Source organism: Somniosus microcephalus, chromosome 11, assembly GCF_052327205.1.
Source record: "Somniosus microcephalus isolate GS21.2 chromosome 11, FLI_Smic_1.0, whole genome shotgun sequence".
In the NCBI taxonomy this organism is placed as follows: Eukaryota; Metazoa; Chordata; class Chondrichthyes; order Squaliformes; family Somniosidae; genus Somniosus; species Somniosus microcephalus.
This window is the reverse complement of record NC_140997.1, coordinates 196,961,598-196,987,151: the sequence shown is the minus strand read 5'-3', so window position 1 is coordinate 196,987,151 and position 25,554 is coordinate 196,961,598. Positions and strand designations below refer to the sequence as shown.

At 42.8% G+C, this 25,554-nt stretch overlaps 1 protein-coding gene across 1 annotated transcript in view; it reads left to right on the top strand.

Moving 5' to 3' along the window:
• Positions 1 to 25,554, top strand: part of cacna2d3a (calcium channel, voltage-dependent, alpha 2/delta subunit 3a) — a 1,196,772-nt gene that overhangs the window by 597,516 nt on the left and 573,702 nt on the right. Inside the window, exons 6-9 of the mRNA XM_086001643.1 lie at positions 7,467 to 7,598; positions 14,985 to 15,045; positions 15,133 to 15,283; positions 18,013 to 18,087. Coding sequence (XP_085857769.1) covers positions 7,467 to 7,598; positions 14,985 to 15,045; positions 15,133 to 15,283; positions 18,013 to 18,087 — 419 coding nt within the window. The remainder of the gene's footprint in view (positions 1 to 7,466; positions 7,599 to 14,984; positions 15,046 to 15,132; positions 15,284 to 18,012; positions 18,088 to 25,554) is intronic.

Sequence of the window (25,554 nt, the reverse complement as noted above, 5' to 3'; positions counted from 1 at the left end):
CATAACAAAGCCTACACATTGCTCTCAGTAGGCATATGTTCCGTTGAGCTGGAAGATCCTCCCATGGACCCCCACCAAAATTTCTGAGCCTCTTCTGAACAGGGTGCAACCCCGGCTCACTTACGCCGATGATGTGCCCGGTGCCAAAATGGAATTACCGTCCCTAAATATTTATTTTGCATTCCAAGTATCAGTGGAGACAAAAATATTTTCAAGGTTAAATAACAACAGAATTACTTATCTTGAGAAGATGATGGAATATAAGTTCAATATTGTAAAGTATCTGAAAGGTGTGCCTTGTGCTTTTGTGATTTAGCGTGCCAGTTCTCTGAATAGTGTATGAATGAACAGATTAACTAAAAGTATTTTCAAACTGGATAATCTTGTCTTGACAGCACTTAAATTGGTTTTTTTGACCAAATGATATTCATAGCCTCTTTAGCTGCTAAATTGGAATAAATTGGAAAATTTCTTTTTACCTAATCTAAAAATTGTTGTGGCTCATATTTCAGTGTAGTCAAAAGCAGATTGTGTAAGATGATCTCTGGAAGTAACAGAATATTTTGATTGCCATGAAAATTTCATAGCTTTCAGCATTAAAATTTATTTTATACCAGAACCAATAAATTATGCAGTATAAAATTATGTAAGTGACATTTAATTTTACAAAAAAATTAACAGCATTAATTGAACAGCCATCTAATTTTCCCCATTTCATATTATATGAAAGTAAGTGGCTAATCGACTGTTGCCACCTACATTAAACAGAACTTTTTGATGCTATATCAAAGCAGTTTAGAATCAAATTAATCAAAAATTTAATTTGTTAACTGTTAATGCAGCAGAACCATATAGTAAAACATTGACTAGTAGTTCAAGATGCTATATTTAAATTCAATAAAACGTGACATAAAACATGAGAGCCTAGAAATTTGGCCGCACGGCGCCCATTTTTTGTGCGCTAAACAGCCTCGGACGGGAAGCGCGTGCCTATTACGAGCTGGTACTGTGCCACCTGGCATATTGGGAAAGGCCAGAAAATTGGCATGTCATGCCCAAGACTGAAACAGGCGTTGGATCTTTGCATATGCAAATGAGGGGCCTATTTGAGGCCCTCACTGCAAGATTGGTTTGCCGTGAGGCATATGAAGGCAGTCCACTCAGGAAAAGCAAGTCTACATGCAGTCCCTGTACGGCCACAACCAGCAAGGTAAGTTTTAAAAATATATTCTGCTGATTGTGAAGCCGGGCGGAGCAGGTGGTGCTCCTCCTGACCTCACATTCAAAGAACACGGGCCTCTGCTGACCACTGCTCCCTCCACCGCGATTTCCACCGCCACCCGCCCCTCCACCCCCCCCGCCCCCCCCCCCGCCAACAACCCCCGGCTACTACTACATCCCGACCTGGATGGAAGCCCTGAAAGTTGGGGTTGCCCCTTCCCAGTCACCCCTCCTTCATCAGTTACTTGAAGGTTGCTGCTGGCATTGGAGAGGCCTGATCTTCAATCCCGCTTCACTGGCGAGCTACCTGTTATTGTCCGCAGCTCGCCGGCTCGATGGTAATGAGGTTCGAAGCCCAATTTTGGGTGAGCCACTGGCCTCACCTCACAAAGAGTCTGTAAAGGGATATAGACAGGTTAGGTGAGTGGGCAAGAAGGTGGCAGACAGAATATTATGCGAGGTTATTCACTTTGCTAGGAAGAATAGAAAAACAGAATCTTTTTAAAATGGTGACCAACTATTAAATGTTGGTGTTCAGAGGGATTTGGGTGTCCCTGTACAGGAAACACAGAAAGTGAACATGCAGGTACAGCAAGTAATTAAGAAGAGAAATTGTATGATGGCCTTTATTGCAAAAGGGTTGGAGTACAAGAGTAATGATGTCTTGCTGCAATTGTACAGGGCTTTGGTGAGACCACACCTGGAGTACTATGCACAGTTTTGGTCTCCGTACCTAAGGAAGGATGTATTTGCCTTAGACTGGGTGCAAAGAAGGTTCGCTTGATTGATTCCTGAGATGACAGGGTTGACTTATGAGGAGTGATTGAGTAGAATTGGCCTATACTTTCTGGAGTTTAGAAGAATGAGAGGTGATCTCATTGAAACATTTAAGATTCTTAAAGGGCTTACATAGAAACATAGAAGATAGGAGCAGGAGTAGGCCATTCGGCCCCTCGAGCCTGCTCCACCATTCAATGCGATCATGGCTGATCATCCAAATTCAGTACCCTGTCCCTGTCTTCTCCCCGTATCCCTTGATCCCTTTAGCCTTAAGAAATATATCCAACTCCTTCTTGAATATATTTAATGAATTGGCCTCCACTGCCTTCTTTGGCAGAGAATTCCACAGGTTCACCACTCTCTGGGTGAAGAAATTCCTCCTCATCTCTGTCCTAAATGGCTTACCCCTTATCCTTAGACTGTGACCCCTGGTTCTGGACTCCCTGACCATCGGGAACATCCTTCCTGCATCCAGTCTGTCTAGTCCTGTTAGAATTTTATAAGTTTCAATGAGATCCCCTCTCATTCTTCTAAACTCCAGCGAGTATAAGTCCAATCGACCCAATCTCTCCTCATACGTCATTCCTGCCATCCCAGGTATCAGTCTGGTGAATCTTCGCTGCACTCCCTCCATGGCAAGAACATCCTTCCTCAGATAAGGCAACCAAAACTGCACACAATACTCAAGGTGTGGTCTCACCAAAGCCCTGTACAACTGCAGCAAGACATCCTTGTTCTTGTACTCGAACCCTCTTGCTACGAAGGCCAACATACCATTTGTCTTCTTAACCGCCTGCTGCACCTGCATGCTTACCTTCAGCGACTGGTGCACAAGGACACCCAGGTCTCGTTGCACTTCCCCTTCTCCCAATCTATTGCCTGACAGGGTAGATGCTGAGAGGCTATTTCCCCTGGCTGTGGAGTCTAGAACTAGGGGCATAATCTCAGGATAAGGGGTCAGCCATTTAGGACTGAGATGAGGAGAAATTTGTTCACTCAGAGGGTGGTGAATCTTTGGAATTCTCTATCCCAGAGGGCTGTGGAGGCTCAGTCGCTGAATACTGTATATACAAGGCTGAGATCGATAGATTTTTGGACTCTAAGGGAATCCAGGGTTAGGGGAATTGGGCGGGAAAGTGGAGTTGAGGTCGAAGATCAGCCATGATCTTATTGGATGGTGGAGCAGGCTCGAAGGGCTGTAAGGCCTACTCCTGCTCCTATTTCTTATGTTCTTAAACAGCTCCACAACGCTGAGGAACTTTACCTCCACAAGATTGTGCATGCAGAGTTGCTCACTTGTTTTTGCTAGTTTCTGTTGGTTCGGGTCTCTTTTGTCTTGTGTTCTTCAGTTTTTTTATTATTTCCTTTGCCTTTAGTTTTCCTTTCTTTCCACTGTCAAGGGAAGATTGGGATAAATTTTAAATTCTGCTGGCAATGGGGAGCCTCACCCCCCAGCAACGTGGTCTTGTAAATTTATCTCTATGGTCTAATTTTTTCCCGTAATTCTGCATTATGCTCAATAAACAGGAGGGACCCACCAGCAGTGAAGCTTACACAAGGCTTCTGAAGAAGAAAGCAAACCAGTGAAACTCATAATTACAGCAGGCCCCACTCCAGAGACTCGCGCACAACATCCAAGCAGACACCCCAGAGCAGTACTGAGGGTGCCCTTGTTCGTATGAGATGTTAAACCAAGGGCCCCATCTTCCCTCTCAGGTGGACGGAAACGATCCCATAGCACTATTCAAAGAAGAGCAGGGAAGTTCTCCTCTGTGTCTTGGCCAATATTTATCCCTCAACCAACATGACTAAAACAGAGGATCTGGTCAGGATCTGGGACTTTGCTGTGCGCAAATTGGCATTTCCTACATTACAACAATGACTACACTTCAATTCAAAAGTAATTCATTGGCTTTGGGACGTCCGGTGGTCATGAAAGGGGCTATATAAATGGAAGTCTTTCTTTCTTTCTGTTTTCTTGCTAGAACTGAAACAAGCTGGAGTTGGAAATCATTAACCAAGCATCTTAAACTCTTTACATTTGAGATGACCTCTTTTTCACATCTTTTCCTTCCTCATTAGCATTGCTTGTTATTTTCCCTTATGTTCATTTTTTCTTTGCTTTGGGCATATATTTTGGGTTTGTTTTGCATTTCATTTTTCATTTTTTTTTAAAGATATCATCTGGTAAATTTCTGTATTCAAAATTAGAAATAATGTAATGCTACATAACACCATTATGCTGCAGGGCAGTTCAGGTAATGATGTCTTCAGTGCTCTCAAAACTACTCAAAATATTAACAAAAAAGGCAAAAAGCAAATGGATTCAAACTTAATTTTAATGCTTTTCAGCACTTTATATTTCATAAAAGGGATGCTGAGATAAATGTCAACTCTGCCTTCAGAGTCAGGTAATTTGTACAGATGAAAATATGCATAATTTTGGGCCCTTCCCCCAAAGTGAACAGTGGCTGAATTTTAGGACAAGTACAGTATCTCCAGCAAACAAATTCAATTTAATGCTTCAGTGCTCATGTCAAATGTAGTTACTTTATAACTATGCACAGCAAACGATTTGTTCAAAAATGGAAGCTCAAGTACAAACTTAATAGTTCTTTGGTTTATTAAATTATGTAATGACCATTAAAATTTATAAGCAATCCCATAGAAAGATACATATTTATAGATCATCTCAGATCTTGCCATAATTTTTTTTCCCCACTGTGTGAATATCACACAAAAGGCAGTGCTGTTGCATACAGGACTGAGTTTGCGGATATACAACAATCAGCTCTGTCCCGATAAAAGGATAATTGTCTGAATTCGGAAATGTGCAAAAGAATTCTGTCTTTCTTTGGCAGATAGCCCAAATTGCATATTTTGCTGGAAGCTCCTGTTTATTAGGACCAACTCTATTTACTGGTGTGCTGCTTGAATGTATTTTCAATCGTTTTTGACAGTGCCGCTTATTCTCCATAGATATGATGGAATATATTGCATTTTAACAGTGATAATGTTAAATGCTTTACACTCAAGGAATTCTAGGATTTCACAGTTAGCAGAGATCTGTGCGAAGGGTGGTTTCATGGCTAATATAGTGCCATAATTTGTTGTATATAGCTCACATGCAATCAGAGGTCAATAGTACAGTTTTCTGAACTGATCCATCTATTTTCTATGGCCACAGCTAACATTACACAATATCTCAACTCAATACTATTTATTTTCTCCGTTCTCATCAATTTTCTCTCCTCCATTCCTTTCCTAGAAGAATTGACTCCAAACACCCTGGAGTACTGCACTCGAGTGAGCCTTATCCATGAGGCTGATTATTTGACTGCAGTCCAATTCTGACCTCACCCAATATCATAGAATCATAGAATGGTTACAGCACACAAGGAGGCCATTCGGCCCATCGAGCCCATGCCGGCTTTCTGCAAGAGCACTTCAGCTAGTCCCACTCCCCCGCCCTTTCCCCGTAGCCCTGAAATTTTTTTCCTTCTACTTATCCAATTCCCTTTTGAAAGCCATGATTGAATCTGCCTCCACCACCCTCTCAGGCATTGCATTCCAGATCCTAACCACTCACTGCGTAAAAAAGTTTTTCCTCATGTCGCCTTTGGTTCTTCTGCCAATCACCTTAAATCTGTGTCCTCTGGTTCTTGACCCTTCCGCCAATGGGAACAGTTTCTCTCTATCTACTCTGTCCAGACCCCTCATGATTTTGAACACCTTTATCAAATCTCCTCTCAACCTTCTCTGTTCCAGGGAGAACAACCCCAGCTTCTCCAGTCTATCCACATAACTGAAGTCCCTGGAACCATTCTTGTAAATCTTTTCTGTCCACACTTGAGTATTCCCAGCAGATGAGCAGAAGACCCGACCAATTGTCCCTTCCTTTAACCTGGGGGAGATGAGGCTAATTATTGTAAGGCGGTTGCTAATCCAGCTGAGATCAGCTAGCCTCAGCACAGATCTGGGATTGAACTTGAGACCTTTCTGTCTGCATGGTTCAATTTCTCACTGCATAAATTTACACAGCTCCCTATGTTTCTAAAATCTTGGCAAATTCTATTTTATTTTAGCCTTGTTTGTTGGTTGCCCATTTAAGACGGAGATGAAAAGTAATTTCTTCTCTCAGAGGGGCATGAATCTTTGGAATTCTCTACCCTGGAGAGCTGTGGAGGCGGAGTCACTGAATATATTCAAGGCGGAGATTGACAGACATTTGAACTACAAGGGAGTCAAGGGGTATGGGGAGAGAGCGGGAAAGTGGTGTTGGGGACAAGATTGGATCAGCCATGATCTTATTGAATGGCGGAGCAGGCTCGAGGGGCCGATTGGCCTACTCCTGCTTCTGTTTCTTATGTTCTTATGTTGCTTTTTATGGCCCACTTTTTAAGTTATTCATATCCTCTATTATAGATCATACCATTTTAAAAAAATGTTTTATTCGCTTATGGGATCTGGGCGTTTATTGCCCATCCCTACTTGCCCTTGAGAAGGTGGCGGTGAGCCGCCTTGTTGAACCGCTGCAATCCATGTGGTGAAGGTACTCCTACAGTGCTGTTAGGTAGGGAGTTCCAGGATTTTGACCCAGCGACGATGAAGGATCAGAGATATACTTCTAAGTTAGGATGGTGTGTGACTTGGAGGGGAACTTGGAGGTGGTGGTGTTCCCATGCGCCTGCTACCTTTGTCCTTCTAGGTGCAAGAGGCCGCGGGTTTGGGAGGTGCTGCTGAAGAAGCCTTGGCGAGTTGTTGCAGTGCATCTTTTAGATGGTACACACTGCAGCCACAGTACGCCGGTGGTGGAGGGAGTGAATGTTTAAGGTGGTGGATGGGGTGCCAATCAAACGGGCTGCTTTGTCCTGGATGTTGTCGAGCTTCTTGAGTGTTGTTGGAGCTGCACTCATCCAGGCAAGTGGAGAGTATTCCATCACACTCCTTACTTGTGCCTTGTAGATGGTGGAAAGGCTTTGGGGAGTCAGGAGGTGTGACACTCGCCGTAGAATACCTAGCCTCTGACCTGCTCTTGCTGCCACAGTATTTATGTGGCTGGTCCAGTTAAGTTTCTGGTCAATGGTGACCCCCAGGATGTTGCTGGTGGGGGATTTGGTGATGGTAATGCCGTTGACTGTCAAGGGGTGGTGGTTAGACCCTCGCTTGTTGGAGATAGTCATTGCCTGGCACTTCTGTGGTGCGAATGTTACCTGCCACTTATGCACCATGACCTGACTGAGAATGCAAGGCAGGGAACCTACACACAGACCTGCTATGGTGGTGCTTTTGAGGCTCCCAGACTGACTCACCTTCCAGTTTTCTACCCCAACCTGTCAGTAACTTAATTCACCATCCTCCCCTAAAGTCTACTGAAATTGGAAACTCTCCTTGTATAGATGTGAATTTTGTGGGAAATGCTTTTTTGGTGTACAGGATAAAGGCATTTGTTTCTTATTTTACAGACCCTGCCATAGTAAATGGAGTTTCCTGGTCTGAAGCATTAAACAAAATTTTTGTTGACAATTTTGAACGTGACCCTTCTCTAATATGGCAATATTTTGGGAGTGCCAATGGATTCTTCAGACAGTATCCAGGTATGAAACAATTTATTGAATTACGCAATGTCTGCAAAACAGCTAAGTGGAATAATATTTATATGTTCATTTAACTTTACTGTTTGGATTTAGTTAAAATGAAAGATCCATGCCTTTTCCAAACTCTCAGATTATATAATGTCCCCAGGCCTCTAGCACTGCCATTGTTAAATTAGGGGCCAGTAATGTGTTGTTCAGTACCTGCAGTGCAGCTCCACATGGGGTGCTGCCTCCTTCCATTATGGTGGGCTGAGATCTACGCATCACCCAATGCGTACAATTATGGAGAAGATCTTATTCAGAAATGGTTGTATATTAAGTTCTACTATTCTCTCACCTGTACAAAACACCACGAAACATAATTCATGGTCTTTCCTATTCATGTAACAGCTGTAATTAATTCATTGTTAGGGAATGCAAAGTTTCACTACTGAATCTCTTCAATGTTACCTAATGCTGAATTTACACTGTACCTGTACTGCAGCACCAGCGAGAGCTGCAGTGCCCACTGTGGAATGATCAGAAGCAGAGCATCACCCAGAGTGCTGCTCACCAGCCTGACTGCAGAGTTGTTCAGAGTGCTGTGGGGTGAGGAGGGGGTGGGCGGGGAAGTACTGTTGTCAGATGTTATTGAGAGAGTTGAAGAAATTAAGAGCTGTACTCACCCTTGATGCTTTTGTCAGGTCATTGAAATGTTCCTTCGAGCAGGCAATCTCAGCCACCTCTCTCCAAGCATGGTAAATGCCCATTTTTGGAATCTTCCTGGCATTGGTGGGAAAAAGAACTTCACTACTCACCCTCACTTCTTCGAGCAGGACCTCCAGTGAGGCTTCGGAAAACCTGGGGGCTTGCTTCTGATTCATCTTCCAGTTTGCAGCACTATAAGACAGCAACATCAGTGAAGTGAATGCAGCTTCCCTTTAAGAGGTGCAATCCTGCTTTAAATAGGCCTCTGGTGGCTTGCCGGAAATCCCACTCAAAGTGGGTGGGCTTTTTTGAAAATTCATTCACGGGAGTGGGCATTGCTGGCAAGGCAGGCATTTATTACGCATCCCTAATTGCCCCGAGAAGATTGCAGTGCACCTTCTTCTTTAACAGCTACTATCTGTGTAGTGAAGCTGCCCCCACAATACTGTTAGGTAAGAAGTTCCATGATATTTTAGCAATGTTATACATCCGAGTTGCTTGCTAGGCCACTTTAGAGAGCAATTAAGATTGAACCATTTTGGTTTTCCACCCGTTGCATACAAATGGTGGCAAGGCTTGGGTCCGCAGTGTATTTCCCTCCTATCCACCCAACTTACTACCACTTCCCGGGACCACATGGGTAAGGTGATGGCAGGCCCCAGGATGCGGTAATAATGATCCTGGGTTCTCCCAGTGGAGAGAGTGGGGTGGAGAAATTACCCTAGAGGGCCATTTGGGCGCTAAGTCAAAAATGTTTGAGAAATTCCCATTTTTTGCTCCAAGAGGGAAGTGGAGCACTAAATCCTACGCTCCACTTGTCTCTTGGAGCGCAAGAGATGGGGAATGTCCTGTTCCGGGGCGATGTGCTCAGCAGCAGCCCCGTGTGGCGTTGCCGCATTGCAGGGGCTCTTCCCTCGATTAAAGGGAAGGGCTCCCCGCTGCGAGCTCTGCATTTTTTTTGGCATCTGCTGGAGCACCGGGGTGCGGGAGTGCTGCGTGATCAACCTGGCATTCAAGCTGAGTGCCAGGCTGACCAATCGCGGCACTCGGCCCGCGTCCGGTGCTCAGAATTTATTTTTAAACCGCCGATTTTTTTTCATGTTGGCCGGCCACCGCGCCTTTAAATGGCACCCTGCGAGCAGCCAGCCTCGCTGTTCATGACCCTTGCAGCAGTCGGTGACATCGCCCGGCCCTGCTACAGGCACGAGGGGGGATTTTTCTTCCGAGGCGCTACCGGGACGCTGCGCCCAGAGATCTCTGATACCCGGTAGCGCCGCCGCTAACCTCCCATGGCAGTTATCGCCTCGGGGCGGGGGGGGGAAGCCATTTGCGCCCCGTTAGCGCAGAGGCGCTAACGATGGGGACTTTGCCCCTGTGTCTTGCAGCAGCTTCTTCTCCCTCCATTCCAATGGTCCCTTTGCACCATTAAGATTTTGCAATCCAACAATGCTGGGCCATGGTTCTAACAGTGTCAGAGCAGTGGACGGAAGTCCCACCCTGTCAGAACATCGCCACTCAGCGAATAATTACAACCTGAGTCTGCAGATGGGATTTCTTTCCCTGGCGTGTGTTGAACATCCAATTTGTAATTTTGGAATACACTGTAGTTACAGTGGTGCTCTCAATAATGTTTTTTTTTACATGATGCTTTCAAGCCGTTTGAGGTCACTTGCAATTTGACCCTACGCACATGGAATTTTCTGCACCCATTCACAGTAGCTAACATCTCTATTTGCATCTAATTGTTTTGTGCTTCTATCAGTATGTATGAGTTATAAGCCACAGGTTTGTCATCTTGGAGGATTATAGCACCTAACCCAGCCTGTGGTGCATTAACCTGTTATGTGACAGGTTTTTTTGTGTCAAAATACTGTAACAGTGGTTCTTGAGATTTTGTGATCAGTCGCTTTTTTTCTTCAAAAGTTTAATCAAAGTTGGAATGCCATTTGTAAAGTATATCCTTTTTGATTAGAAAATGCAGGTAGCACCCAGCAGGTCAGGCAGCATCTGTGGAGAGAGGAAGGTAGGGTTAACATTTCATATCGATGATCTTTCATCAGAATGTTAACCTTACCCTTCTCCCTCCACAGATGTTGCCTGATCTTCTGAGTGTTTCCAGCATTTTCTGTTTTAATTTCAGATTTCCAGCGTATGCAGTATTTTGCTTTTTTTCTCCTTTTTGATTTGATTGCATGGGCTCCATCACCTACATTAGTCTTGGAGCAAACTCCATAAAATAGTTCAACATACCCACGATCATACCAAGTTCTGTTTTTTTCCTTTGGGGCATATTTCAAACAATTTCAACCTTTTTAGAATCTGGTTTAAGACAGTTGGCAGCAATTGTCTGTACCACAGGCGGTACTTCTGAAACTGACTTGCGTTTATTCTTATTGATTCTCAATATGGTTTCCTACCAGTATGTTTGATAGTGCTCAGAGCTTTTGTTCATGTGTGTCATTGTGTAGCTCTGAACACCATAATATCATTGAATAGCACCTTGACTCCATCTAGGTCTTCATGGACTATTCCCTGGAATACTTTCTGTGCTGATGAGATTCCAAATGGCATGCATGTAAGTCTCAATCATCCAAAGAGAGTATTAAACATCATCAACCTCCTGCTTTTCTCCAAGAGCTACTTGCCAATATCCTGACTTTGCATCAAGGACAGAAGAAACTCGCATATCAGCAAGTTTACGTGCAATGTCTTCGATTTTTGCCTGAGCGTAGTGTTCCCTTATGATTACTTTGTTAAGTCCTTGGGATCGATGCATTTATAAACCTGATTTGAGTTTATCCTATAAAGTTGACAGTTTTTGTTACCAGACTTAATTCCATACAAACTTTCTTACCAAGAATCAGTTTAATGCAAAGATTCACCACTTGCAATTTCAAAACATATACTTCTACTCAATGGGTAACGGCTAGTATTTTTTGCCTGTCTGGTCTTACTTTATGTTTGGTGAAAGATATCAGTTTAATAGGCAATGCCTCAAACATCTTAGTCCACCCTAGTCCACTCCTCTATCACCCCAAACAGCCCTTCCCCTTCGCCTGGCACCTTCCCGTGCAAGCGGAGGAGATGTAACACCTGCCCCTATACCTCCCCCCTCCCCACTGTCCAGGGCCCCAAACACCCCTTCCAGGTGAAACAGCGATTTACTTGTACTTCTCGCAATCTAGTATACTGTATTCGCTGCTCACGATGCGGTCTCCTCTACATTGGGGAGACCAAACGCAGATTGGGTGACCGCTTTGCGGAACACCTCCGTTCAGTCCGTAAGGGTGACCCCGAGCTTCCGGTCGCCTGCCATTTCAATTCACCGCTCCATTCCCACTCGGACCTCACCGTCCTTGGCCTCTTGTACTGTTCCACGGAAGCTCAACGTAAACTCGAGGAACAGCACCTCATCTTCCGATTAGGCACTCTGCAGCCTTCCGGTCTCAATATCGAGTTCAACAATTTCAGATCATAACCTCGGCCCCCATTTCATTTTCACTTATATTTTTCCACTCCTTTCCTTTCCCCCCCCCCTTTCCTTTTGTTTCTCTCTCACACCTGGCAGCTATCTTTTGCCCTGCCAGTACACTTTACACCTAATCACAGCCTATTACCATCTCGTCTAGCTTCTAATCTCTTTTACTTCTTTTGGTTCTTTTATTCTTTTGTCCGATCGCAGCCCTGCCTTCGATCTAGTTCCTTTTCTCTCCAGTTTTGAAGAAGGGTCAAACCCGAAACGTCAACTCAAATTTCTCTCCACGGATGTTGCCTGACTTGCTGAGTTTTTCCAGCATTTTCTGTTGCCTCAAACATCTTGTTCTTTAACACCATTCTGTTGTACTGCTCCCATGCTATGGTTTTGACTTGTGCACTGGGACAAGCTTAAAGTTGCCAATCATGATGTCTTCAACCCAATCGTCCCTATCTTCCATTTCTCCTATTTCCAACAGAGAACTAAAACAGTTTGTTTGAGATATTGGACCCAAATACTCATGAGCTATAGATCCTGGGGTAACTGCTGGATTCCCTCTGCTATGAGCCTCTGCTGCTGACCCTGCCAGAGTATGCGGAGTCAGGTGGAGGTTCCCTATTTTAAACATTGTTGGTGAATTTAAGCACATCTCAGGCACCTGTTATCATGGGGGTGATGGAGTGGGGCGGGCAGTGGTAGTACTGTGGTGGAGGCCTGCTGCGCAAAAATGACCCAGCATTCCCAAGCCCAGCAATCTATGGTAATGTCCCTCCTGTAAAGGGAGCCAATTCCTGAACTCTTTGTGCTACAGTCTTCAGAGTCTAGGCCAAGTTCCAGGCCTGGAGACGCAGATAGGCCCTATTTACATCAGCCGGGAGTCTGTTATACTTCCTTTCACCCAATGTACCAGCTGCCCAGGTGATCCCAGGCCGGGGCGAGAAAACGCCCAGCTTGCGAGCCACTTTTCCCCTGGCCTCTCACTCTCTGATGCAGGGGACCATGTTTGGGATGGACAGAGGTTCTGCCACAAACAAGGCCCCATGAAAAGCAGCACCAGCTGGGTCTCAGTACATCTGGCTTCTGGTCTCATTTGCAGGCCTTTTATTGCACTCCTGCCGATTTTCAGGACCATTTCCGCTTGGTCGTATAATAATCATTTTCTTTTGGTGTATGTATCTTTTGACTAAATAACATACAACCCTGTGAAATATCCATTTTTCCCCCACTTGTGACATTTGGCATGTACAGCTGGACAGTTCTCCATGCTATGTGGCAGTGCTCAACATCTATTACAATTCTTCTTGTAGCTGATAGTACATAATTTCTTGTCTGTGTGTTTGATTTCATCTACAGCTGCCTCAGTTTGTGGAGCTCAGGATGGATCACCCGCTTTGAGCAGTGACAATTTAATGATAGTGAAATGGCCATCAAATTTTCCCATCACTGTGTCATGCTTTTCACTTTCATCGTCTTGTCAGGCTGAATGATGTGAGAATAATCTCTGCTTTATCCCCCATGCAGTGCGCTTATTCATCTAATTTCTGCTGTATCTGCTAGTCCTGACATGATACAATATCATTCCCAACACCTTTTCAACTTGGCTATTCCTCAGGCAGAGAAAAATTAAACTTTGTTACAGGAGTTAAAGCAACATTGGCTTCTGTAATATTTCGCTTTGCTTGTGACGTAACTCAGTGTCTCAACCGACACTCACCTGGCTTTGAATTTCCTGAATGATGCTTGCATGGCTTCTGTTCTTTTGCTTGCTTATGAAGAACACTTCGGCAGGTTAGATTAACAGCTCACTTTGATCTTTAGCACGTATGACCCTACTTTTGTCACCATATAAAGTTTTCAGGTTTCTTTGATCCACACAGATGCTGATTGCACATCACATCATAACAAGAAATGGGTGTTTTTCTTTATTAATTCATGGGATGTGGGCGTCACTGGCAAGGCCAGCATTTATTGCCTATCCCTAATTGCCCTTGAGAAGGTGGAGGTGAGCCGCTGCCTTGAACCACTGCAGCCCGTGTGGTGAATGTACTTCCACAGTGCTGTTAGGGAGGGAGTTCCAGGATTTTGACCCAATGACGATGAAGGAACGGCGATATATTTCCAAGTCAGGATGGTGTGTGACTTGCAGGGGAACTTGGAGGTGGTGGTGTTCCCATGAGCCTGCTGCCCTTGTTCTTCTAGGTGGTAGAGGTCGCGGGTTTGAGAACTGCTGCTGAAGAAGCCTCGACGAGTTGCTGCAGTGCATCTTGTAGCTGGTACACACTGCAGCCACAGTGTGTCCGGCACTCCCAAACAGGTGGGAGGCTGTTTAAATATATAGATAGAGGTCCTACACCTGCTTTAGGACCTTAATGGAGAAATAGGTGGAGCGTGCACGGTGCATGCCAGTCCCATTTTCCCCAGGCATTGCGAGGGCTCTCCAAAAGGGAACGTTTTTAAAAAAGATGTTTGTAGGGTCAGAAGGAGCAGGAGTGCCCCACACAAATCTCCCGGCCTGCTCATTCTTCTACCCCCTCCCCCAAGGCATTTTCTACGCCCCAGCAGGTCTTGCCCATCGGCTGGTTGCAGTAATCTGGCAAGCTGTAGCGGAGCGTCCTTTTGGCACCCGCAGCTCCGATTTAAAAAATGGTAATGAGGCCAAACCTGAAATTGGTTTGGGCTTCCTGACTGCCGCATTGGGTGGGTCCCATAGACGCACCGCCGATATCACGCCTGTTTGGCTCCCAAGTGGAAAATCTCCCCCTAAGATGCCTGAAGGTGGCTGTAACGGAACTCCATTATATCATTCTGGATTTAGACATGGCAACCACTTCCAGGACTGGGAAGGAAATCAGTGGCTGTAAAGGTTACAGTGCATTGAATTTTTACGTGGCCAGCTCCTTTCAAGAAACCGCTGTCATGTCTCCCGACCTTCAGTGTACACTTACATCCTGCAGGTTAATGGTGCATTGTTAGCCAGGCACAATGAACCCATTAGTTTCTCTTTGGAAAGCTGCCAGCAGCAGGAAAGCACTTTCTACAATGGACATACAGCAGTGATATTATTGCCTCATTGTGCTCATAGAAAATGATATTGTAACAATGATGAGAGAAATTTAAAAATGTATCATTTCATAAGATACAGACCAACAGATGTTGACTAATTTTCTTTTGCATTTCTTCTGATTCACATCATTTCGTTGAACTATCTGATTCCTTGAAAATAGGTATAAAATGGGAGCCAGATGAAAATGGAGTCATTGCATTTGACTGCAGAAACCGCAAATGGTAGGTAATAGTTTACAGCCTTTGTTCGTATTTTTAAAATCTTGTTGGCGACCTTATGATGCAGCTTTTCCTTTCCCTTTTGTTCAGGTACATTCAGACAGCCACTTCACCCAAAGATGTTATAATTTTAGTCGATGTCAGTGGAAGTATGAAAGGGCTTCGCATGACAATAGCCAAACAAACAGTTTCTTCCATCCTTGACACTCTTGGAGATGATGACTTTTTCAATATTATTGCAGTAAGTATTTTTGCCTTATTCACAATATAACTCAGATTGTAAAGAGAATAATGATCAAAAGTTAGATAATGCTGATGGTAAGCTCTAGTTTCAATCATTACAGATTTCAATAAAACCAATCAAAATGAGGTGAAGCTTTTGTCTTATTGAGAGTTGTTAAAAGTTACATATACTGGGACATGTGTTTAATATATACAATGTAAGAACATAAGAAAGCCCTTCCAATGGTCCAGTGGATGAAGGCACTGTTCAGTGTAGTACTAAGTCATATATACCAGAACATTACAGGATAAATGCTCAATCTGTCCTCAGTTGTGGTTATAATAGGGGTGCTATATTTGGCCTGAGCGCACCTGACTATGGAGAGAAAAATCATCCAGGGTTCTTGATCAATATCTCGTGACTCCTATTAGAAAGTGCACATATCTGGACATTGTGTGAGAACAGAACCAGGTTCTCTGGCATTATTCTTTGACTATATAATCTGTGTCTATAGGCATCTCTCCACTTCACCTATTGAAGGAGCAGCGCTCCGAAAGCTTGTGATTTCAAATAAAACTGTTGGACTATAACCTGGTGTTGTGTGACTTCTTACATTTGTCCACCCCAGTCCAACACCGGCATCTCCACACCAGAACCAGGTTTGGTTGTGATGTCTACCTCATTTGAATAGCATCATGACACTCACATTTGGATTGGGCACCTGGGCAAGGTAACAGAATAATAGGCGTTAGTGGAACCCTGCACCAGCAGCACCAACATAGATTAGAACAGAAATTTACATTATAGTCCAATCAACAAATTCTCTAACATTTCTGCCATGGGATATCTTAATGGTTCTAGAAAACGAGGAAGGGCTGAGTTTTAAAAAAAAGAGGCGGTTCCGCCTTCAATAATTGAGCAAAAATTCCACATTGGTACAAAACAGGATTTCCTGTGTTCTATTTATGCAGATTGATTGGTAAAATTATTGGCCAGAGGAATTTCTTCCCTACGATTGGCTTGAATTGTTCACTAATGGGATCATAACTAAATAACCTGGCACTGATGACACTTATTTGACCTTAATTATTCACAGAAAATGCCCATCAGCAGAGGTAACAGAAGTTGAAACCACAAGATAGCTATAAGGGAATGACAAGGCAATGTCTGAATATGAAAGATTCTGGGTATAGGAAGGAAAATTTACCTAAATTCCAGTATAACTGTTTTACACAAACATAACAAAAAAACAATTGAAAACTAGTTCCATATGAGAAAATGAAAATTAGCAATGGACACAATCGGTCTGTAAATTAAAAACACACAAATATAGTGCAACACATCAGTAATTCTAAAGGTCAATTGATTTTATTTTAAACATTGCTAATTTAATTCTAAGCTTAAAATAGTTTTAATTGCACTAGTTAAGTAAAGTCATAAATACAGGATTATTAAAGTAATGGGTAGAAGGATTAGAGGGGAGTTAAGGAGAACTTTTTTCACCCAGAGGGTGGTGGGGATCTGGAACTCACTGCCTGAAAGAGTGGTAGAGGCAGAAACGCTCATCACATTTAAAAATTACTTGGATATGGACTTGAAGTGCCGTGGCCTACAGGGCTACGGACCAAGAGCTGGAAAGTGGTACAGGAAATTCTTTGGTATCCAGCACCTATGGGACCGGGATGGTGCCGGTTGATTAAAAATTCCGGATAACGGAGAGGTATACCTACCAAGGTTCGAGAGCCCCGTTACACAGCCACAGGCACAGGAACCCCGGTTACACGGCCACAGGTACAGGAGTCCCTGTTACACGGCCACTTGTGCAGGAGCCCTGGTTACACGGCCACAGATCCAGGAGTCCCTGCTACACGGCCACAGGTGCAGGAACCCCGGTTACACTGCCACAGGTACAGGAGCCCCGGTTACACGGCCACAGATCCAGGAGTCCCTGTTACACAGCCACAGGTGCAGGAGTCCCTGTTACACGGCCACAGGTACAGGAGTCCCAGTTACACGGCCACAGGTACAGGAGCCGCGGTTACACGGCCATAGATCCAGGAGCCCCGGTTACACGGCCACAGATCCAGGAGCCCCGGTTACACGGCCACAGATCCAGGAGTCCCTGTTACACGGCCACAGATCCAGGAGTCCCTGTTACACGGCCACAGATCCAGGAGTCCCTGTTACACGGCCACTTGTGCAGGAGTCCCGGTTACACGGCCACAAGTGCTGAAGCCCCGGTTACATGGCCACAGGTGCAGGAGTCCCTGTTACATGGCCACAGATCCAGGAGTCCCTGTTACACGGCCACTTGTGCAGGAGTCCCGGTTACACGGCCACAAGTGCTGAAGCCCCGGTTACACGGCCACAGGTGCAGGAGTCCCTGTTACATGGCCACAGATCCAGGAGTCCCTGTTACATGGCCACAAGTGCTGGAGCCCCGGTTACACAGCCACAGGTACAGGGGACCCAGTTACACAACCAGAGGTGCAGGAATCATGGTTACACGGCAAAAGGTACGAGAACCCCGGTTACACAGCCACAAATATACAGTAAAACTTACCTTTGGGTTCCTGAACCTACTCCTGAATTTTGCCGGTTATTAGAGAATTTCGAATAATTAGGTGCCGTTTTTTTGGCCAGCACAGACACGATGGGCCGAATGGCCTCCTTCTGTGCCGTAAATTTCTATGATTCTATTTTTTTTAGAAAAGCTTAATTAGTATTATATTTTCTTTCTTCCTCAGTACAATGAAGAGCTTCATTATGTGGAACCATGCTTAAATGACACTTTAGCACAAGCAGACAGAAACAACAAAGAGGTAAGTTAGTAAACCTATATCATTTTAGTCTTTGTAAAATACATTATCAAAACAAAATGTAGGTTATGTTCAGGTTACTCATGTATTAATGTGCTGAAAATATTGATTGATTTGGAAAATACAGCACAATCACCACATCATTAGTTTGTTTGAATGTTTTATTAGAGATAAGAAAGGGCTGTACAATATATGACAATAATACTGTGACACAATATTAGTGACAATTGAGAACATAATTTAAACTTAATCTTCCTTAAGGTAAAGATTTATTTAAATTAGCAAAATGTTACAGCTGGACACCCATGAGATGTTTCATTACAAGCTTGTTTCTGAATTATAGTAATGTACACAACAGAACTCAACTGGTACAGAAATCTTCTGCTTTACTCTTCTCATTACTCAGAACGACAGGTGCTGCTTCTTTCAATGACTAACCATCTTACTGATAATTTATTAGTTATAAACTGAGAAAGGTAATAGCTTGAGAAAAGATTAATACGTGAATGTATTAAGAATCAATTAAAACTACAACATGAAAGTATGTAATTTCCGAATAGGTACTCCAGTGGTCTTTAGCTAGTTGTTTATATTTTGCCAATTAAGTTTGACGCCATCCATAATGTTTCAACACATTGCGCACATGCTAATCAATATAAAAAATATATAGTTGGACAATATAAATCAAGAAATCATAGACTCTTCTACAGTTTATGACTTATTTACTGTTTTGTAAAAAAAAAGGGCCAACCAGAAACGCTTTGCTGGCACTCCTTTCCTTATTTTAGGCCACTTCTCTTTTACATGCAACACAATTAGCCAAATAGCCGTTTTTGTCAGATTTTGAAGATGATAAAGGCTCAGAATGTTATCATTGAAGGCAGTTTGTTCTTAAATCAGGCACATATACGCTGTACACCCTGGCTGCCACATGATGCGCCAGGTTGGCACTACCTAAGCAAACTGAATATGAAGTGATAGAATTCTGTAAACATAGTAGCCAATTTGTCGAGATTGAAATCTTCAAATGACACTTACTCATCCATTTGTTGATGTTCTTCCTATTCAAACTCTACATGTAGAAAGTAAGTCTTTCTTCTACTGTCAACGGTGACAACGGCCATCCCACATACATTATCAAGTGAATGCGTGATAGATGTGAATGGTCTACTTGCTGCCTCAATGGCTCTATAATGTTTGATTCCTTATATTTTTTTGGCCCAGTCATTGTTGTCTAATGTCACTATTATGTTACATTTAATCCAGAATAATTATGAAAAGAACAAGTAATCCATTAGATGCATTGCTGCTATGAAACTGATGCCTAGAAGCAAATTAATGGTAGGAGGGTAGTAATATATAATATTATTATATTACTGGACTAGTAATCCAAAAGCCTGGACTAATAATCCAGAGAAAGTGAGTGAAAATCCCACCATGTCAGCTTCAGAATTTGAATTCAGTTTAAAAGGAAATCTGGAAATTACAAAAAATTGGCATCAGTAAACAAAAGTGCCCATGAAGCTGTCAGATTGTTGTTAAAAACCCAGCTGGTTCTCTAATGTCATTTAGGGAAGGAAACCTACTGTCCTTACCCAGTCCGGCCTATATGTGACTCCAGTCTGACACTATTGTTTGGATTTTGCAGGGGGGGGTGGGGGCGGGGCAGTGGGCGCGATCGGTGGCGGGTTGGGTGGGAAAGTTTTTTTTTCCAGCGGGTCGGGATCCCGCTGTGAACCTGCCACCACATGCCTTTCCCCGATGGGTCAGCCAGCCCTGAGCAAACCCGACATGCAGTGGCGGGTTCACAGCGGGGGACCCAATTCAGGTAATTAGTGGCTTGTTTAGAGCCACTTAAGAATGAATTTCAGCTCACCTTCTGCATTTGACAACTCGCCCACAGGGTCCACGCTGGTCGTGGATCATGTCTGTCAAGCTGAGGCGGGAGGTCAGTGGCCATTGAATCAGCTGTTGAGTTGACAACTTCAAATGTACAGTAAAAGCTCCCACCTTACAGAGATATCTTCCCTCAACCACAAACTCTTCCTCACTGCATTTCTACAACTGATTCACCATGCTGAAAGTCTTTACACAAGTCTCCATCCAGAATTACCTCATTACCTCTCTCACCATTCTGTCATCGCTACTTCACCTGCCATCTATTCCATCAGCATGGGTGCCCTTTATATTCTCTCACCTTGGTCCTCAGAATCCCACCACAATCAGCCCCAACACCAGCAGCACCAGGCACATCAGCAGCACGAACAACACCACCACCAACCTTCTCCGCAATCACCAGATGCTGCATAGGACACAGGGCATCAGCACCCAACCACATTTCTGCCCGGGAGGCCAGGGATGGACTCACCATGGCCAGATTTACTTCACTTGACGCTGTACACCATGGCTGCCACATGATGCGCCAGGTTGGCACAACCTCACACCAAAACCATAAAGCATCCCTACAATGCCCAAGCCATTCCTTTCGCACTCATCACCATTGCCGGGGGTACCGTTATGTCTCACCATTCACTGCAACTCACTAAGCCACTTCCAAAGGTGCACACAAATCTGTCCAAGAATGCAAAGTGTTGAAAATAAAGATTTCAATGTTTGACATCACATTACCAGAAACCTCACATGAACATTACATAAAACACTCACGTGCCCACCCTTGTGTGTTGTTAGTTGGTATGATTGCACTAGGTTGAGGGTAAATGTGAGGAATGGCTCGTGAGATGGGGATGTGATAATGTAGATAGAGAGGGATGGGTGGAGGTGCAAGGTAAGTTGGTGTGAGTAAGGATGTGCAGGAGTAGCATAGGGAAGGCAGAGTGATGGGGATGTGATGAGTGGCACAGCAGGATGAGGTTGAGTGTGGCTTTGTACTAACGTTTCGTGATCTACTGAGATCATTGAAAAGTTTAAGGCACTGCACCCAGGTCCTCCTGACCACATCCCTGCTTGTGCCCTCCTGTGCAATGTGCAACCAGGCTGTGTTAATCTCCTGGGGAGGTCTCTTCCGCCCATGCGTGCATATAGAGGGAGTCATGGGAGAGCCTGCACTTCTGAGCAGTGCTTGTCTGTGTTTGCAGCACCTCAATGCTGTCAAACACTGACAACACAAATGTCAAAATAAAGTTGGCCATGGTCCCTTTAAGGAAACTGGCTGATGACGTGCCATCAAATGACGTCACCAGATCCGCTTCCTCTAACTGGTCGGCAAATGCGCTGGGCGTGCTTAACAAGCCCAGTCTCGGGAAATTAATTTCCGGGGCCGGGATGGAGACAGCAGTGAGGTCGGGGCCTGCCATGGACCCGCCAAGGTTCGTAAAATCATGGCCAATGTGGCTGGTTCGTAACTTGCCTCTGAAGTGACCTAACAAGCCACTCAGTCAGGACACCTAGGGCAATAATTGCTGTGCTTGCCAGTGATACCCACATTCCCGAGAATGAATAATAATTAAAAAAATAATATAATATACAAATAGCAAGTTACTTAATAAGGCTAATAATGCCTAAAAACTGCTGTTTGTGTTCTTAATATTCATTTCCCAGAATTCAGTTGATTAGCTACATAAAACGTATTGGAAAGCAGGAGTGATTACAAGGTAGCAATTAGGATTCAAATGGCATCATAAATAATGAAACTCACACTCGAACGAGTCCTAAGATTAGATTACAGCCTTGAAATCACTCTCTTCTATCTTAATTTTAATATAGAAAAAAGAGCTTGCATTTATATAGTATCTTATTATGTCCTCAGGATGTCCCAAAGTGTTTCACAGCCATTGAATTACAATCAATGGATTTTTGAAGTGCAGTCAAGGTTCTAATGTAGGCAAATGCAAAAACCAATTTGAACAGAGAAATGCCCCACAAATAGTAAATTAGATAAATGATCACCTAATCTTTTTTTTGATGGTGTTTTTTGAAGGAGGAACGTTGGTAGAAGAATTACCTTCTTCAAAGTATCTTTTACATCCACATGTACAGCCAGATCTGGCCTCAAATTAAAGGGCTCATCTGAAAGACAGCACCTCCAAAAATGCAGCACTCTTCCTCAGAACTACATTCAAATGTTAACTGAGATTATTTGCTCAGGTGCTGGAGTGGGGCTTCAATCACAACCGTCTGACTCAGAAGTGAGAGACATACCAACTAAGCCATGTTCTGCACTCACTTCCCCCCCGCCCCCCCCCCCACCCGACAATTTTCTCCCATTTTCCTTTCTTTCCTAGGCAGTGACTCGTGCTAGGCTACAGATCAAGAGACACTAGCAGCCGTTTGGTACCTTATTCAAGGGAATATTTGTCACGTGTGAGCCCACTGAATTTTGATGTTATTCAACTGTATCTGAACCTTAGCATACCATCAGAACACTTGCATATGCACACTTTCTAACAGGGGTCACCAGATAGCAATAAGGACTGCGACCTTGGCTGATTTTTCCCCTCTCTAGTCTGGGGCATTGAGGTACATTGTAGTGCTACAACTTGCACCTAAACTGAAATGAGTTAACTCAGCGTTGATCAGGGAGTCAACCTGGATCCGTCCTGATTATTGTGGCTCAGTAACATTCCACGTCTATGGTTTATTTACCCACTAAACTGTCTTTTAATTTAGTTTATTTTGTTAAGGTTGATACTCCCGTTGGTTTGCCTGTATTTTTTTATAAGGAAATTTTGTGAGGCCAAGAAGCCATGCACATATTTATTGATAATATTGATTAAACAGAAGCACATATTTTATGTAATAAATGCAATTAAAATTATGACATAATTTTCAAAGTCATTTTAATCCTTTGTGGATTCCTGTCATAAGTAAATTGAAAGAACTGCATCATGACATTCAGCATTCAGAGATGAATATTAAAGGATTTTTTGACATAATTACTGCAGTTCTGCAGAGATAATCTGCAGTTAATTACCGGAGAATTGTATGTCCAATGCGTGGTATATTGGACGAAAATACATAGACTATCAAATTACAGTCTTGCCACATATTTTCAGAAATACTTCAATATTTTTTTATAGAAAATGAATATTGTTTTTAGAGAATATTTATGCTAGTTACATAGTACATTCAATTCAGATTTAAGTGCAAAGTATTATTTATATTTTGAAGATGATGATTAATTCAACCGAGCTTTGCTGAAGTTTTATTAAATGCCTAAGCTGAAAAGTTTTGATCCTGAGTAGTTTGCATTTTCAAATTAAAATGCAAAGAGCATTGTGGTATGATGGCCTTGATCTTTCTTTATTCATTTTACTTTGATGGGGTAGAAAGCAGAAATTTAAGTATAGAAGTGGCAGAGGTATATTTGATGACTCAGATTTAACTAAATGGGTTTTTAAAGACCCTAAGATTAATGCTTTAAAGTGCAGTTAATAAGAAATATTTTGAAATTGCACCTATATTGTGACAATGTTATCGTTTGTGGTGTGGGTATAACATGGGAAATAAATCCACTGGATTAAAATCCCCTTGTTATATGGTATCGCCAGACTTTCTTGCCTTTTCTGGTATGTGAGATCAAAGGTGAAGTGATGGACAGTCTATTAATCGGCATGTAAAATATGATGGGAGCTATGGGAATTCATTGAGATCAGCTATTTCATAAGCTGAAATGCCTTTAAATAAAGTAGTTCACCCATTGCTGCTATAATTAACCCTTCTGAAGTAGCTAAGCAGAGGTGAGTTGATTTCTGATCTGATGCCACCATTCACTGTCATCTTGTAGTCTTGTGCTTATATTAATATCTAAAATAACTTAAATAGGTTTATTAGAGTAATACTAAAAGCAACATTTACACTGTTGCAAACCTCAGACTTCTGAAATAGACAAAAGTATATTAATTACACTGCATTGCTATCCCTTACTACTTGGAGGTAGAAGAATATCAAAGGCTGTCTTTGGTGTCAAACAGGCCCCACACTTGCACATGTTGAAGACTAATTTTTCTTTCATCTTGAGTCAGCAGGAAATAGAAAAAAAGTTCATGTCATGCATCTATGCGTGAGTAAGTTGCATTTGAGATTCTGGTCCAAAGCTATAATAAATTTCACTGCTATCTTCAGGTCAAAAGATCAAAATGTAGACTTAAGAAAGCAACATCAAAGGAAAAAGGATAGATCACAGTAGAGAAGCCTTGGCCTTTTGTTGCAATTTGATAATCAGTGAGCTGATCACTTGATAGTTAAAGCAACAGCTGAAATAAGACAATTACTGTAGCTGGACTTCTTTGCTTCTTCTTTGCATTGGCAGAGAGGGGATGTCACATAAATTACTTTGAATACATAATAATGCATCCAACTTTATGGCTTTGAGCATTAAGTTTCCACAATTTCATTCAATTCCTAACCCAAAGAGCAATCTTTTACATACCCCTCAATGTAAATAATAGTCTGAAGAAAACCTGCTGGAAAACACAGCAATACTTCCAGTTTGATCAAAACTCAAAATCAACTTATAAAGTGGCTTTCCCCCCACCCCCTCCCCCGAATGAGCAGTTGCATTTTTATAGTACTGTATATATCATCCTTGTGAAAGAAATCTCCAGCAACATTGTTGGGTACATTTTTACTTTTAAAGGAACTGTATTAAAAGTATTTTATAGATTTCACTGTTTTAGAAATAGTACCAATTTACTGTAGTCGTTATAGTGTATTACGTTTTTCCCTTTATCTTAAAGAAAAACTGTATTTTTGACAAAGAAAACTTAATAACATTAAACTTAATAAAATATTAAACTAACTGGCAGTTTTCCTTTGTCAATATTTATACATCAAAACTTGTTGGTACTAAAGACTTCCTGTTTAGGTACCCTGATACAAATTTTAATAGTGCAAAAACTGCAGCGCATACCTGCATATGCACTGCCGTCAGGTCAGGCTCATGCTCACAAATACTGTAAATGCAGCATAATTTTGCTTGGAGGAGAGAATTTCATTTAAGAGTCAGGTTGGACCTTAATTCCAGATTTACACTACACAAGTTCAGCACAGATGCAAAACTTGCAATGCAAATGCACTCTTACTACCTACAGTCTCCTCCTTTCGTTAGGAACAATCTTACATTATGGACTAGATTGGACTGGTTCCAAGTCCTTCACAAAAAGGGAAATAGAAACTGGTCTTATAAAATTCATGCAGTGATAAAAAAAATCTCTTTTTAGAAACCGAGTGAAGCAAAGGTACTACACATTGGAAATTTGCTTGATAGCTCAACTGATGGTCCAAAGGGTAAAGGCACAGCCTGGAACAGTCAGATGTAGTACTAGGCCATTCTGACCAGAAGATTCTGATGGTCAGTTGTGTCCATTAAAACAGTCATCCATTGTGCGCAGAGGTTTCTAGTTTCCAACAAAGGTTTGAAATGTTAGAAACTGGTATGTAAAGTTGGCATTCTCTGATAGTGCAGTATAAGGGCAAGGAGTGCCTCAAATAGTTACATAGAATTACATAGAA